Source organism: Taurulus bubalis (assembly GCF_910589615.1).
Source record: "Taurulus bubalis genome assembly, chromosome: 18".
Classification (NCBI taxonomy): Eukaryota; Metazoa; Chordata; class Actinopteri; order Perciformes; family Cottidae; genus Taurulus; species Taurulus bubalis.
This window is the reverse complement of record NC_136606.1, coordinates 20,807,343-20,821,641: the sequence shown is the minus strand read 5'-3', so window position 1 is coordinate 20,821,641 and position 14,299 is coordinate 20,807,343. Positions and strand designations below refer to the sequence as shown.

At 43.7% G+C, this 14,299-nt stretch overlaps 1 protein-coding gene across 1 annotated transcript in view; it reads right to left on the bottom strand.

Moving 5' to 3' along the window:
- Window positions 1-596: 596 nt before the first annotated feature.
- The window catches only part of vstm2a (V-set and transmembrane domain containing 2A), a gene marked incomplete at both ends in the record, with an annotated part of 78,151 nt that continues 64,448 nt past the window's right edge, over window positions 597-14,299 (bottom strand). The window contains one exon of the mRNA XM_079234571.1: window positions 597-676. Coding sequence (XP_079090697.1) covers window positions 597-676 — 80 coding nt within the window. The remainder of the gene's footprint in view (window positions 677-14,299) is intronic.

The following is a 14,299-nucleotide window of genomic DNA, read 5'->3' as shown; positions in this document are numbered from 1 at the left end:
AGAGAGGTGAGGAGTTAAACCCTGTTTTAATGTCGCCAGTCTAAATTGACTTTTCTTTTGTTTCTTTGAGGGCCTGTTATTCACAATGGAGCTCCAGTGTGGTGAGTCTCAGCTATGTATACAGCACGCACAGTAAGTCTAGGTGTTAAAGAAAACAGATATCTAGAATCATATCACACAAATATAGATTCTCCTTTTTTTCTTGTTCGCTTTTGAGCAATAAACACATTGGAACTGGAACAGGGAGACCATGAGGAGAGTCCTTCTTCCGTGACAGTTATCCAACGAGCTACAGAGTCCGCGTGTCACCTCAGAGGGCATCGGGCCGCCGGCGCCGTCGGTAGGAAAGGTCTCCACGAGCTGTGAAGGTGACGCTGTCTACGGTGGAGCAATGTGCAGTGGTGGCAGGGGGGGGGACGGCCAACTGTGCTGTCTGTGTCTGTGTGTGTGTGTGTGTGTGTGTGTGTGTGCGTGTGTGTGTTTGTTTGTGTGTGTGAGGAGGGAGGGGCGGGGACTAGAGGGGGATTTTCTCGTTCACTTTGAGAGCAAACAGAGCGAGAGGGACATCAGGGCTCAAACCACGTCAGTTCTTCAAATTATAACAAGGCGCCCCTCACCAGAGCACAGGCCAGCAGGAGGACCGCCGGCCCGCAGGCGGGGGAGGATATTCTTGTACCTGAGGAGAGGAGAGACAAACAAAGGACGTCACGTTTACCGATGGAACCGTTCAACAGATAGTTCTAGCTTGATGAATAGATTCACCGACTCTGTAATGATGAACAGGGAAAGGCATCCGTGTCAAACTCAAATTAGAGTCTGTGCTGCTTTACGGTGTACAGTGACCGTAGACTACATCTCCCACAATGCATGTCCATTTTGTGACCACCCGCGAATGAACGGCGTCCTACAGCCAGAAAGCAGTGTTTCCATATCGGCGTTTAACTGAAGACAAGTGATTACATTGATGAAGATCGGCAAATAATCCCAAAATGTCCAAGAAGAGAAAGATGGATGCAAAGGGAAGAACATTTAAAGAAGACGGGAAAGTGAATTCATGTTTGTGCTTCAAGGAGACAAACCGGTACTTTATATGTTTACATTCATATAAATGCATGGACAATATTTCTGCACTTGAATAAACAATAATCAAATGCAAAGACAGTTATTTAACAAAATGTTAGGGAGTAGTTTATACAGTGTTTCAGCTACAACCGGCAGGTGCACAAGGCATTATGTATTAGTAGTGAGACGTGAGACTCGTCCGCCGTCAGAGATGCTGCCACACTGTACTTTAGTTTCAAGAGAGACAGCAGCACTAACATATATGACCCACTGCATCCATCTGAAAGCCAGAGAACCAGCAGCATACCACTTCACGCCCATATATGGACGCTTAGCCACACCCCTCCGTATGAGACGCAGCAGGCTTTCAACTAACTAACGGAAACCCAGCTGGAGAAATATTAGAGATGTCAGAGCAAAAGCTTCATGTGGACCAAAGATGTCCATCAGGGTCGGAGGTGTAGGAGGTTGGATGGAGGAAATAACCGACTGTAACCTAGGTGACCGAGCGTCATATGTTGACCAGATGGCAGGTCCAGTCAGAAGACCAGGCGACAGAATGTAACGAATGCTATGATGGGGAAATATCCTGGTTATGGCAAATACAACATGCAAGGGATTTGTTCTGTGTGTTATTGTTTGGGCTGTGATGAGACTCAACCTTTGACCTTCCCCGTCAAGCGGCTGTGGAAGGTGATCGCTGCTGAGCAGTTGGCAGACGGCCGTGTGTGTGCGGCGTCCTGCATGCGACTACAGCGACCTCCTCCTACTCTCATCAAACACACCAGTGATGCCTCACAAACAAATGTGATCTGCCAATAAATGTGATCCCTTAAAAACAATAACACTGTTAACAGTTGTTTTAAGGGACCTTCATTCTGAGGAGAGCTGCAAAACACCCTATTTCATTTAGTTTAGTTGTTGTGTTATCTAACATGTGTTTCACCCTCTTAGGCGCTCCATGTGTTGCCGCATGTGTTTCCTTTAGTTTGGCCCAGAAGGCTTCCGTCCCCTGTACAGCAACCCTAGAACGTTACAAATACTCACACCATCACTAACGTCGGGTATATTTCACCTGATATAATGTACCTGATAAAATATACTTCTCATCAAAATATATTAAAATACAACAATACAAGGCAAGTTGAAGTACTCTTCTTTTATTTTACCCTATAGAACTTCTCATAAAACGATATACAGGTATCACGGGGAGACCCTGAAAAAAGGCTTAAATCAGGTGAAAAATTAGGGAATCATCAATAGAACATGATTAAAAATATAAATAAAGGAGATATGAACTTGTTCTTTGAGTCTTGTCCTGTTAAGGAAAAGTCTCCTTCAATGTCAAAACACATCCAACATGTTTTCACCCTCTATCACTAAAGACAGGGGGGAAATCAAGGTTGAAAAAAACAGGGATTGTAGCAGAGAGACACGCCCACCTTCAATAAGACACACCTACATGCAATAAGACACCCCACCTCCAAGAAGACACGCCTACCTCCAATACCGTCAGTGAGCAGCATGAAGCTACACAAAGACCCACACAACTCAGACAAAAGCAACACAACGAAAAAAACGTAATCACAATTGCTCGGGTAAAAATCACCCAACGTTAGTGTTCTAGGGTTAAAGACATTAGTGTTGTAGAGTTAAAGACGTTAGTGTTATAGGGTTAAAGATGTTAGTGTTCTAGGGTTAAAGACGTTAGTGTTCTAGGGTTAAATATGTTAGTGTTCTAGGGTTAAAGACATTAGTGTTCTAGGGTTAAAGACGTTAGTGTTGTAGAGTTAAAGACGTTAGTGTTCTAGGGTTAAAGGCGTTAGTGTTCTAGGGTTAAAGACGTTAGTGTTGTAGAGTTAAAGACGTTAGTGTTCTAGGGTTAAAGGCGTTAGTGTTCTAGGGTTAAAGACGTTAGTGTTCTAGGGTTAAAGACGTTAGTGTTCTAGGGTTAAAGGCATTAGTCTTCTAGGGTTAAAGACATTAGTGTTCTAGGGTTAAAGACATTAGTGTTCTAGGGTTAAAGACGTTAGTGTTCTAGGGTTAAAGACATTAGTGTTCTAGGGTTAAAGACATTAGTGTTCTAGGGTTAAAGGCGTTAGTGTTCTAGGGTTAAAGATGTTAGTGTTCTAGGGTTAAAGAAATTAGTGTTCAAGGGTTAAAGACGTTAGTGTTCTAGGGTTAAAGACATTAGTGTTCTAGAGTTAAAGACGTTAGTGTTCTAGGGTTAAAGGCGTTAGTGTTCTAGAGTTAAAGGCGTTAGTGTTCTAGAGTTAAAGATGTTAGTGTTCTAGGGTTAAAGGCGTTAGTGTTCTAGAGTTAAAGATGTTAGTGTTCTAGGGTTAAATACGTTAGTGTTCTAGGGTTAAATATGTTAGTGTTCTAGAGTTAAAGACGTTCGTGTTCTAGGGTTAAAGGCGTTAGTGTTCTAGGGTTAAATATGTTAGTGTTCTAGAGTTAAATATGTTAGTGTTCTAGGGTTAAAGACATTAGTGTTCTAGAGTTAAATGTGTTAGTGTTCTAGGGTTAAATATGTTAGTGTTCTAGGGTTAAATATGTTAGTGTTCTAGAGTTAAATGTGTTAGTGTTCTAAGGTTAAATATGTTAGTGTTCTAGAGTTAAATGTGTTTGTGTTCAAGGGTTAAAGACGTTTGTGTTCTAGGGTTAAAGATTTTAGTGTTCTAGAGTTAAATATGTTTGTTTTCTAGAGTTAAATGTGTTTGTGTTCTAGGGTTACAGACGTTAGTGTTCTAGGGTTACAGGCGTTAGTGTTCTAGGGTTAAATATGTTAGTGTTCTAGTGTTAACGATGCTAGTGTTCTAGGGTTAAAGACATTAGTGTTCTAGAGTTAAAGACATTTGTGTTCTAGGGTTAAAGGCGTTAGTGTTTTAGGGTTAAATATGTTTGTGTTCTAGGGTTAAATATGTTCGCGTTCTAGAGTTAAATGTGTTAGTGTTCTAGGGTTAAAGACATTAGTGTTCTAGGGTTAAAGACATTCGTGTTCTAGGGTTAAAGACATTAGTGTTCTAGGGTTAAATATGTTAGTGTTCTAGAGTTAAAGACATTAGTGTTCTAGGGTTAAAGACATTAGTGTTCTAGGGTGAAAGACATTAGTGTTCTAGGGTTAAATATGTTAGTGTTCTAGGGTTAAATATGTTAGTGTTCTAGAGTTAAATGTGTTTGTGTTCTAGGGTTAAAGACGTTAGTGTTCTAGAGTTAAAGACATTAGTGTTCTAGGGTTAAAGACATTAGTGTTCTAGGGTTAAAGATTTTAGTGTTCTAGGGTTAAATATGTTTGTGTTCTAGAGTTAAATATGTTAGTGTTCTAGGGTTAAATATGTTAGTGTTCTAGAGTTAAATGTGTTAGTGTTCTAGGGTTAAAGACGTTAGTGTTCTAGGGTTAAAGATTTTAGTGTTCTAGGGTTAAATGTGTTGGTGTTCTAGGGTTAAATATGTTAGTGTTTAGGGTTAAATATGTTAGTGTTTAGGGTTAAATATGTTAGTGTTCTAGGGTTAAATATGTTAGTGTTCTAGAGTTAAATGTGTTAGTGTTCTAGGGTTAAAGGCGTTAGTGTTCTAGAGTTAAAGATTTTAGTGTTCTAGGGTTAAATATGTTTGTGTTCTAGAGTTAAATATGTTAGTGTTCTAGGGTTAAATATGTTAGTGTTCTAGAGTTAAATGTGTTAGTGTTCTAGGGTTAAAGACGTTAGTGTTCTAGGGTTAAAGATTTTAGTGTTCTAGGGTTAAATGTGTTGGTGTTCTAGGGTTAAATATGTTAGTGTTTAGGGTTAAATATGTTAGTGTTTAGGGTTAAATATGTTAGTGTTCTAGGGTTAAATATGTTAGTGTTCTAGAGTTAAATGTGTTAGTGTTCTAGGGTTAAAGGCGTTAGTGTTCTAGAGTTAAAGATTTTAGTGTTCTAGTGTTAAATGCGTTAGTGTTCTAGGGTTAAATATGTTTGTGTTCTAGAGTTATATGTGTTAGTGTTCTAGGGTTAAATATGTTAGTGTTCTAGAGTTAAATGTGTTTGTGTTCTAGGGTTAAAGACGTTAGTGTTTTAGAGTTAAAGACATTAGTGTTCTAGGGTTAAAGACATTAGTGTTCTAGGGTTAAAGATTTTAGTGTTCTAGTGTTAAATGCGTTAGTGTTCTAGGGTTAAATATGTTAGTGTTCTAGGGTTAAATATGTTAGTGTTCTAGAGTTAAATGTGTTAGTGTTCTAGGGTTGAAAATGTAAGTGTTCTATGGTTAAAAGCGTTAGTGTTCTAGGGTTAAAGACATTAGTGTACTAGGGTTAAATACATTATTGTTCTGGAGTTAAAGATGTTAGTGTTCTAGGGTTAAAGACATTAGTGTTCAAGGGTTAAAGACGTTAGTGTTCTAGAGTTAAAGACACGTCATGTTGAATCTAAAATGGACTTGACGAGTGGACCTAAACTTAATGTTCTTACATAAATGCCACCCCCAGCCCAGGAGAGCACACATGTAACCGCTGAACGCAAACAGGCTTTGAAGTGTTGAGGAGGATTAACGGGCAGCTGCTGCCGCCTCAGCCTGACACACCGTCCCTCTGCAGGCTGTTTACTGAGCATCTGACATGACTAACAACTGCAAACTACAGCACAGCCTCCTCTCTGATCCGCTGCGTCTCGGGGACATCCGACCTGCACTGATGAGAGCAAAGTGAAGCGACGACAACGAGATGCTCCGCAAAGGAACTCCGTGGACCAAACATAGTGGAATACAGGAAGCCGGAATAAAGAGAGAGAGGATTTGAGAAGCCTGAGTGGTGAGAAACAAGAGAAGTTGTATGAAATAGGGAATGGAATAGTCAGTAAATCACATGGCATGGACCGGATCCCCGTGTCAGAAGGAAAGCGTCCAGCGGGACACGTTGTACCTCGCGGCCCAGATCTGGATTGTCTGGGCTGCCAGGGGATGAAGGGAGGAGCGGTGGGCTCCAGATGGAGGCCATGACCCTTTAGTCCTCCACCACATCTCATTTGGCGTGCGGTGGTCTAGGGAACAGGACCGCCACAGAGGAGCAGCAACCACTCTGGGCCAAAACATCCTTCACACTGAGAATAACTAATCAGCCTCCAGCGACAAGGGGAGCGAGGCCCAGGCGGAGAGCGACAGCACACGGAAGACCACGCACTCGTTCACCCGTACCAGGCCTCCTGCAATCATCCCCTCATTATGTCGCCATGTTGAGGACGTGCCATCTAATTACAAGAATTATAAAAAAAGGTTTTATTTTTTGTTTTGGGTAACAGCGAGCATGTTCTCCTGGTGGCCGCGGAGAACGTGTGAGAATACAAGCATCTTGTCCCATTTCACACAGCAGTAGGAACATGTGTCGGGTGTGTGTGTGTGTGTGTGTGTGTGTGTGTGTGTGTGTGTGTGTGTGTGTGTGTGTGTGTGTGTGTGGAGATGACGCAATACGGCATCATCCAACACAGCACACAGCCAGTGCTGCACAGTGGCTGTGTGCATGATTATGGCCCTTAAAATAATCATTTCTACACTTCATGATGAATGTAAAATTGTTTGTGTAACAACGGCATCATATGAAAACACACACAAAATAAAGAAGATTTAATTTTTAACTTAATCCACCCCAACCTTTTCCCCACTCAGATGTCCAAAGACTCATTTGAAACTAGTTAGTTATATTTCATAAGTACATTTCTATGAGAGAGAGACAGAGCGATGGAGAGAGAGAGACAGAGCGATGGAGAGAGAGAGCAATGGAGAGAGAGAGAGCGATGGAGAAAGAGCGATGGAGAGAGAGAGAGCGATGGAGAAAGAGCGATGGAGAGAGAGAGAGCAATGGAGAGAGAGAGAGACAGAGCGATGGAGAGAGAGAGAGCGATGGAGAGAGAGAGAGACAGAGCGATGAAGAGAGAGAGAGACAGAGCGATGGAGAGAGAAAGAGACAGAGCGATGGAGACAGAGAGAGAGACAGAGCGATGGAGAGAGAGAGAGACAGAGTGATAGAGAGAGAGAGAGAGAGAGACAGAGCGATGGAGAGAGAGATTTTTCAAAAACACTTTATTTACATATTCATCCTTTTTTCAACTTTTACAAATAAAGTGCTAATGCTTTAAAATCACAGGCTGTTTTGTTAAAACCCACACACATAATTTACCCGGAAAAAACTTGTGCAACCACCAATTCCTTGTCAACAACAGAGCAAACGATATCATTAAAACACCAACGTTGTTTAAAAGTGTCCAAGTCTCCAATGTGTCTATAAAACCAGAACTCTAGCCCGAGTCTGGCCCTGATGTTACACAGCCAGATTGCCCTGGCCGACTGCCCCTCTCTGCTTTCCACTCTGGCTTTTCTGCTTAAATAAATCAACATTTTTGCTTCTTCTGAAGGATAATTCAGGAGCTGCCACTTTTCTTTTTCTATCTTCTTGTAGGCAGCTCCCATGATAAAAACCTTTTCAGTAAAAACCACATTAAAAAGACTAAAAACCAATGTTAAAAGAGTGAAGAAACTCGCAAGTCTCTTGCACTCAGTAAAAACATGGTAGATAGTCTCCCGGAGGTCACAGAAGGGGCACTGGCTCAAAACAGAAGGGTTAATAACAGAGATAAAAGCATTTGAAGCGACAGCACCGTGTAAATTCCTCCACTGGAGGTCGGCAGTCCGTTTCTTCAGGGGAGGTTTGTATAAAATCTTCCACTGTGGGCCAGGTCTATTTTTTCCCAGTCTGTCTGACCACACAGTGGGGCGTCGGTTGCACAGCCCAGACCTGTTTAATCCTTTCACACAGTTAAAATACAGAGTCTTCTTGTCTGCTCTGTGCAGTGTCAAATCCTCTGGGCGTGTTGTAGCAAGCAAGGGGCCGGTGAGCTCCCCTAGCCCCGGGCTCAGGGAGATCTTAGGGAAACGGTCTGCAGGGTCCGGCTCGACTTCTCTTTGGCTGTAGTTTCTGAGGAGGCTCCTCTCCTTCCAGGTCAGCCTCTATCTCCACAGCTCCAGGAGCCTCCTCGCCACCCGGACAGAGTGCAAACCCAGCAGAGAGCCCAGGGCCGGGGCATCGCTCAGCGTCGGCCCCACTGCATCCACCAGCTGCTGCAGGCACAAGGCTCGTGACTTCAGCAGTGCTCCCGTCAGGCCAGGGGTGGTACTGCTACTAATGTTCAGTTTGGCTCTGTAGATCAATGGCTCTCTCAGCAACCAGTACAGAGAGTTAGACTGTGGGCACCTTTTATGAGTAAAAAGGGCCCAACACTTAAAAACACCCTGATAAAACGGAGGCATCCCACTTAACTTTACACCACTAGAATCGATTAAAAACAGAGCAGTATCCAGCTCCAGGCTATTTGTACGTCTGAGAATGCAGCTAGCCACATCTCTCCACACTAAACCCTCCGGACTTGTGAGGTACTTCTGTATAAACTGGAGTCTAAAAATGGCCGTCCGGCTGGCCAGGTGGACAAGGCCCTGTCCCCCTCCTCTCTGGCTAAAAACAGCACCCCTTGTGGCACCCAGTGTAGACCCTCCCAAAAGAAATCCACCATCCTCCTTTGTATGTGGGCTAGAAAGCCTGAGGGAGGGTCTAGGCAGGTTAAGCGGTGCCACAGCTGGGATGCTATAAGATTGTTTAAAACCAGTACTCTACCTTTAAAAGACATCTGAGGGAGCAGCCACCTCCACTTGGAAAGCTTTCCCTCAATCTTCTCTGTGATGCCCTCCCAGTTCTTCTGGACTACGCTCTCCTGTCCGAGATGTATCCCCAGGTACTTGAACCCATCTTTTCGCCACACTAGGTTCTGGGGAAGAACTGGGAGGCCGTCACGCCATTCACCGACAGCGAGGGCTTCACTTTTCTTCCAGTTCACCCTCACTGCCGATGTCCTGCTAAAACTCGCCACAATGTTAATTAAAAGGTCTGCATCCCTTTGGTCCTTAATAAAAACAACAATATCGTCGGCATAGGCCGATAAAATCATGTTCCTACTAAAACCAGGTAAAAACAGCCCTTGCAGGCTAGAGCGTATCTTGATGAGGAGGGGCTCCAGGGAGAGTGCATAGAGCATCCCGGACAGAGCACAACCCTGCTGGACCCCTCTATACACTCTAAAAGGAGCACACAGACTGCCGTTTATCTTCAGCACACTCTCAACCTCACTGTACAACACTTCGATCTTAGCTATGAAACCAGCGCTGAACCCAAACTAACCCATAACTTTCCAGAGGAAGCTGTGTTCAACGCGGTCAAAAGCCTTTTCCTGATCTAGAGAAATCAGACCAGTGTCAATACCCAAAGAGCTGGAGACCTCCAAAATGTCACGAATGAGGTAGACATTGTCTACCATGGACCTGCCGGGCACACAGTAAGTCTGGTCCCGATGGAGGACCTGCTCCAAAGCTCCCCTCAGCCTGGAGGCAAAGACCTTGGACAGAAGCTTGTAATCCACACACAGTAGAGACACAGGGCGCCAGTTTCCGATGTCCTGCAGGTTCCCCTTTTTTGGCAGCAGTGTAATCACAGCTCTCCGGCAGGACATCGGCATGTAACCAGAGGCCAGACTCTTAAAAACATCAAGTATGTCACTTGAGAAAATGTCCCAGAAAGCCTTGTAGAATTCGGCAGAGAGGCCATCAATGCCAGGAGCACGCCGTCGCTGCATCCCCTGCAAGGCGGCCTTCAGCTCCTGCAGGCTTATGGGCTCATCAAGCTCCTTGTTGGTCCCCTCAGAGACCTGAGGTAGCTCCCCACAGAACTCCTTCATCAACGCTTCCTCCTCCCTGTACTCACTCGTATACAGGGAGGAGTAAAAGTCCACAGCTCTCTTTCTGATCTGGCTTGGTTCCACAACTGGCTGCCCTGCGTCTGCTAACAGTGAGTGGATCACCCGCCCCTGCCCACTCTTCTTCTCCAGGCCGAAAAAGAAGCTAGAGGGAGTGTCCATCTCTGCGATGGTCTGGAATCGGGACCTGACCAGTGCACCCTGGACCTTTACATCTAACAGGTTGGCCAGAGCCATTCTTTTTCCCTTGTGGACTTTAATATGTCCTTGATCTCCTGTGGACTCGCTTAAGCTCTCTAGTTCCACTATATCAGTCTCCAGGTCCTTCATAGACCTGGTGATGTCTCGAGTGACATTGAAAGTGTGCTGTTGGCAAAGGAGCCTAATTTCAATCTTACCATGGTCCCACCACTGCCTAAGACTACTAAAATCACTCTTCCTCAGCCTAAAAACATCCCAGAAATAAATAAGGACCTCTCTAAAAAACTTGTCAAAGGTAAAAACTGAATTAAAATGCCAATATGCACTTCTAGGTACACTATTTCCAATAAAAACATTACAAAAAAGCAAAGAATGATCAGTAAAACCAACAGGGACAATACTGCATGTTTTAAAAATACTATAATGGTGCTTAAAAACATAAATACGGTCTAACCTGGCTGAGGAGATCCTACCCTCCCTAAAGTGGGACCATGTGTACTGTCGGCAGTCAGCGTGCATCCTTCTCCACACATCCACCAGGCCATGAGAATGGACTAGCTGCCTCAGTGTTTTAAAAATACTATAATGGTGCTTAAAAACATAAATACGGTCTAACCTGGCTGAGGAGATCCTACCCTCCCTAAAGTGGGACCATGTGTACTGTCGGCAGTCAGCGTGCATCCTTCTCCACACATCCACCAGGCCATGAGAATGGACTAGCTGCCTCAGAACCTGCTGGTAAGATGGATGTGGCTTTGTGTGGTTACGGTCTTTTAAATCATTTTCCGTACAGTTAAAATCCCCACCCAAGAATAAAAAATCCTCCGAGGCACAGCCATTTAAAACATCATCTATTTTTTGTAAAAACAGCTTCCTCTCTGCACCGGTTGCCGGAGCATACACATAGATAAAAACCGCCGTAAAAAGGTCGAACCGTGCTTTAATTAAAAACAACCTCCCCTCGATGATGTGTTTGACCTCCAGTGAAACCGGGGTAAAAGACCTGGAGAAGAGGAAGCCCACTCCTGCACTGAGGTTTGTGTTGTCACTCAGGAGGACTTCCCCTTCCCACTCTCTCCCCCAGTCGGCCTCGTTGGTGCTGTCACTGTGCGTTTCCTGTGAGAAGAGAACATCTATACGTTTCATCCTGCTAAATTCATAGATAGATGTTCTCTTCTTTACATCTCTGGCTCCATTCACGTTCAAACTCCCCACTCTAAAAGTATTCATTGTGAGTAAGAGATTTAAAACAAAAATAAAAAACAATAAATTAATTAAAACACACATTGGAGCTTTCGCCATTCTCTTTGTTCATTGCTCTCTTAACTTTAGGCACAAGTTTCTTTAATCTGAACCCCTCCTGGTCAGTAAGGCCGGACTCCTCCCTCCGGCTCATGTGGTGTTTGGCTGAGGCGTAGAATAAACCGAAATCAGGAAAAGCATCTGCAACCTTCACTCCCTTCTTGCCTTTCGTTCTTTGTAGGAACTTTTGTATCCTTTCAGCAGTGTACATTCGTTGCTGCTGGCTGCTGCTTTAGCTGACAGCCGGAGCTTCACTGCAGTCCGACACCTCTGCATCGCTGCCACTGTGCTCAGACGGCCTCTGCTCCCGACCCGTCTGCTCGTCCTCCCCAACCTTGCTGGCCTTTGCCTCGCTGCTTACGCTTTGGCCATTCTTCTTCCTCTTGTGGGCCGCTTTTAGCTCCCCTGCTTCCTCCTCCTCCATCTTTTCTTCTTCCACCTGCTCAGCCCACCACAACCCGCTCACCCTTTCCTCTCCTGACTCCACCACTCCATCAACCTGCTCTGCATCCTCTACGGGCTTCTCGCTAGCACCGTTTACACCCGTTTCCTTCCCTTCCCCTCCATCCCCACCATTTCCCACTTCAACCAAAGCCTCCCCCGTGCTGCTCTGGACACCATCACCATCACCACCCATACTCACCCTGTGCAAGTCAGACACAACAGCAACGCCGCGCCGCGCCGCTGCAACAGGCCGCACAGACACCGCGTCGCCAGCCACAGACGCAGCCGCGGCGACGGGCGCCCCAGACGCCGCGCGCGCGTCCCCAGCCGGAGACCCATCGGGCGCAGTGCCGCCCAGACGCCCCACCCGGGCCAGACGGAGCCGGGTCCCCGCGCCTCGGATAGGCTCTCACGGTGTGTCCCTCCTCACCGCAACCGAAACATTTCATCGCCGACGATGTTGCAAAAATCACGTATTCGTAATCATCTACCTTAACGTGGAAGCGGAGGTTGAGCTCTTCATGCCGGTTGTTAAGGATCATATACACGTGCCTGCGGTGAGACACTACGTGCTTCAGCAACTGAGACCTACACCCAGACAAGATCTTCTTCATCGGGGACACCATCTTCCCGTGTCTGGAGAGCTCTCTGCTGAGGAACTCGTCGGTGATGAACGGAGGGACATTGGACAGTACGATCCTAGTTGCCGGTTGCGTTAACGGCAACACCTGTACAAACAAATCGTTCAGCGTGAGGCCTGCCTCCACGACACGGTTCACCTTCTCCACCTGGTCCAGAAAGATGACCACGGCACCTTTCATGCGCGCGGCCGACTTAATTCTGCTGTGTCCGACCTTCTCCCCCACAGCCAGCCCGATGTCCTCCACGCTGCACGAGTGGTCCACGGCGATCTTAATGCCGTGCTTCCTCGTGAGGTGGGACAAAGTGTCTCCATTCACCATGGCGTCTGGAGACGCCGACCAGCGAGACGCCGGCAGGAGAACAGAAACACCCAAAGAAAAACCCAAACTACCCAAAAACACAACGAAACTAAGGTTAAAACCACCCAATAAACCACATTCAATTAATATATATATCTTTGGGGAAAAATTAAAAAATAAAAAGAACCGCTCACTCAGTGACACATGCTCACTCCCAGCATATGTGTTATGTTTTAGTAGTTAATAGAACTCATTATGCGTTATGTTTTAGTAGTTAATAGAACTCACTATGCGTTATGTTTTAGTAGTTAATAGAACTCACTATGCGTTATGTTTTAGTAGTTAATAGAACTCACTATGCGTTATGTTTTAGTAGTTAATAGAACTCAATATGCGTTATGTTTTAGTAGTTAATAGAACTCATTATGCGTTATGTTTTAGTAGTTAATAGAACTCACTATGCGTTATGTTTTAGTAGTTAATAGAACTCACTATGCGTTATGTTTTAGTAGTTAATAGAACTCGTTATGCATTATGTTTTAGTAGTTAATAGAACTCACTATGCGTTATGTTTTAGTAGTTAATAGAACTCACTATGCGTTATGTTTTAGTAGTTAATAGAACTCACTATGCGTTATGTTTTAGTAGTTAATAGAACTCGTTATGCATTATGTTTTAGTAGTTAATAGAACTCACTATGCGTTATGTTTTAGTAGTTAATAGAACTCACTATGCGTTATGTTTTAGTAGTTAATAGAACTCGTTATGCATTATGTTTTAGTAAATAATAGAACTCATTATGCGTTATGTTTTAGTAGTTAATAGAACTCGTTATGCGTTATGTTTTAGTAGTTAATAGAACTCGTTATGCGTTATGTTTTAGTAAATAATAGAACTCATTATGCGTTATGTTTTAGTAGTTAATAGAACTCGTTATGCGTTATGTTTTAGTAGTTAATAGAACTCGTTATGCGTTATGTTTTAGTAGTTAATAGAACTCATTATGCGTTATGTTTTAGTAGTTAATAGAACTCATTATGCGTTATGTTTTAGTAGTTAATAGAACTCGTTATGCGTTATGTTTTAGTAGTTAATAGAACTCGTTATGCGTTATGTTTTAGTAGTTAATAGAACTCACTATGCGTTCTGTTTTAGTAGTTAATAGAACTCGTTATGCGTTATGTTTTAGTAGTTAATAGAACTCACTATGCGTTCTGTTTTAGTAGTTAATAGAACTCGTTATGCGTTATGTTTTAGTCGTTAATAGAACTCATTATGCGTTATGTTTTAGTAGTTAATAGAACTCACTATGCGTTATGTTTTAGTAGTTAATAGAACTCACTATGCGTTATGTTTTAGTAGTTAATAGAACTCATTATGCGTTATGTTTTAGTAGTTAATAGAACTCGTTATGCGTTATGTTTTAGTAGTTAATAGAACTCACTATGCGTTATGTTTTAGTAGTTAATAGAACTCATTATGCGTTATGTTTTAGTAGTTAATAGAACTCACTATGCGTTATGTTTTAGTAGTTAATAGAACTCACTATGCGTTATGTTTTAGTAGTTAATAGAACTCA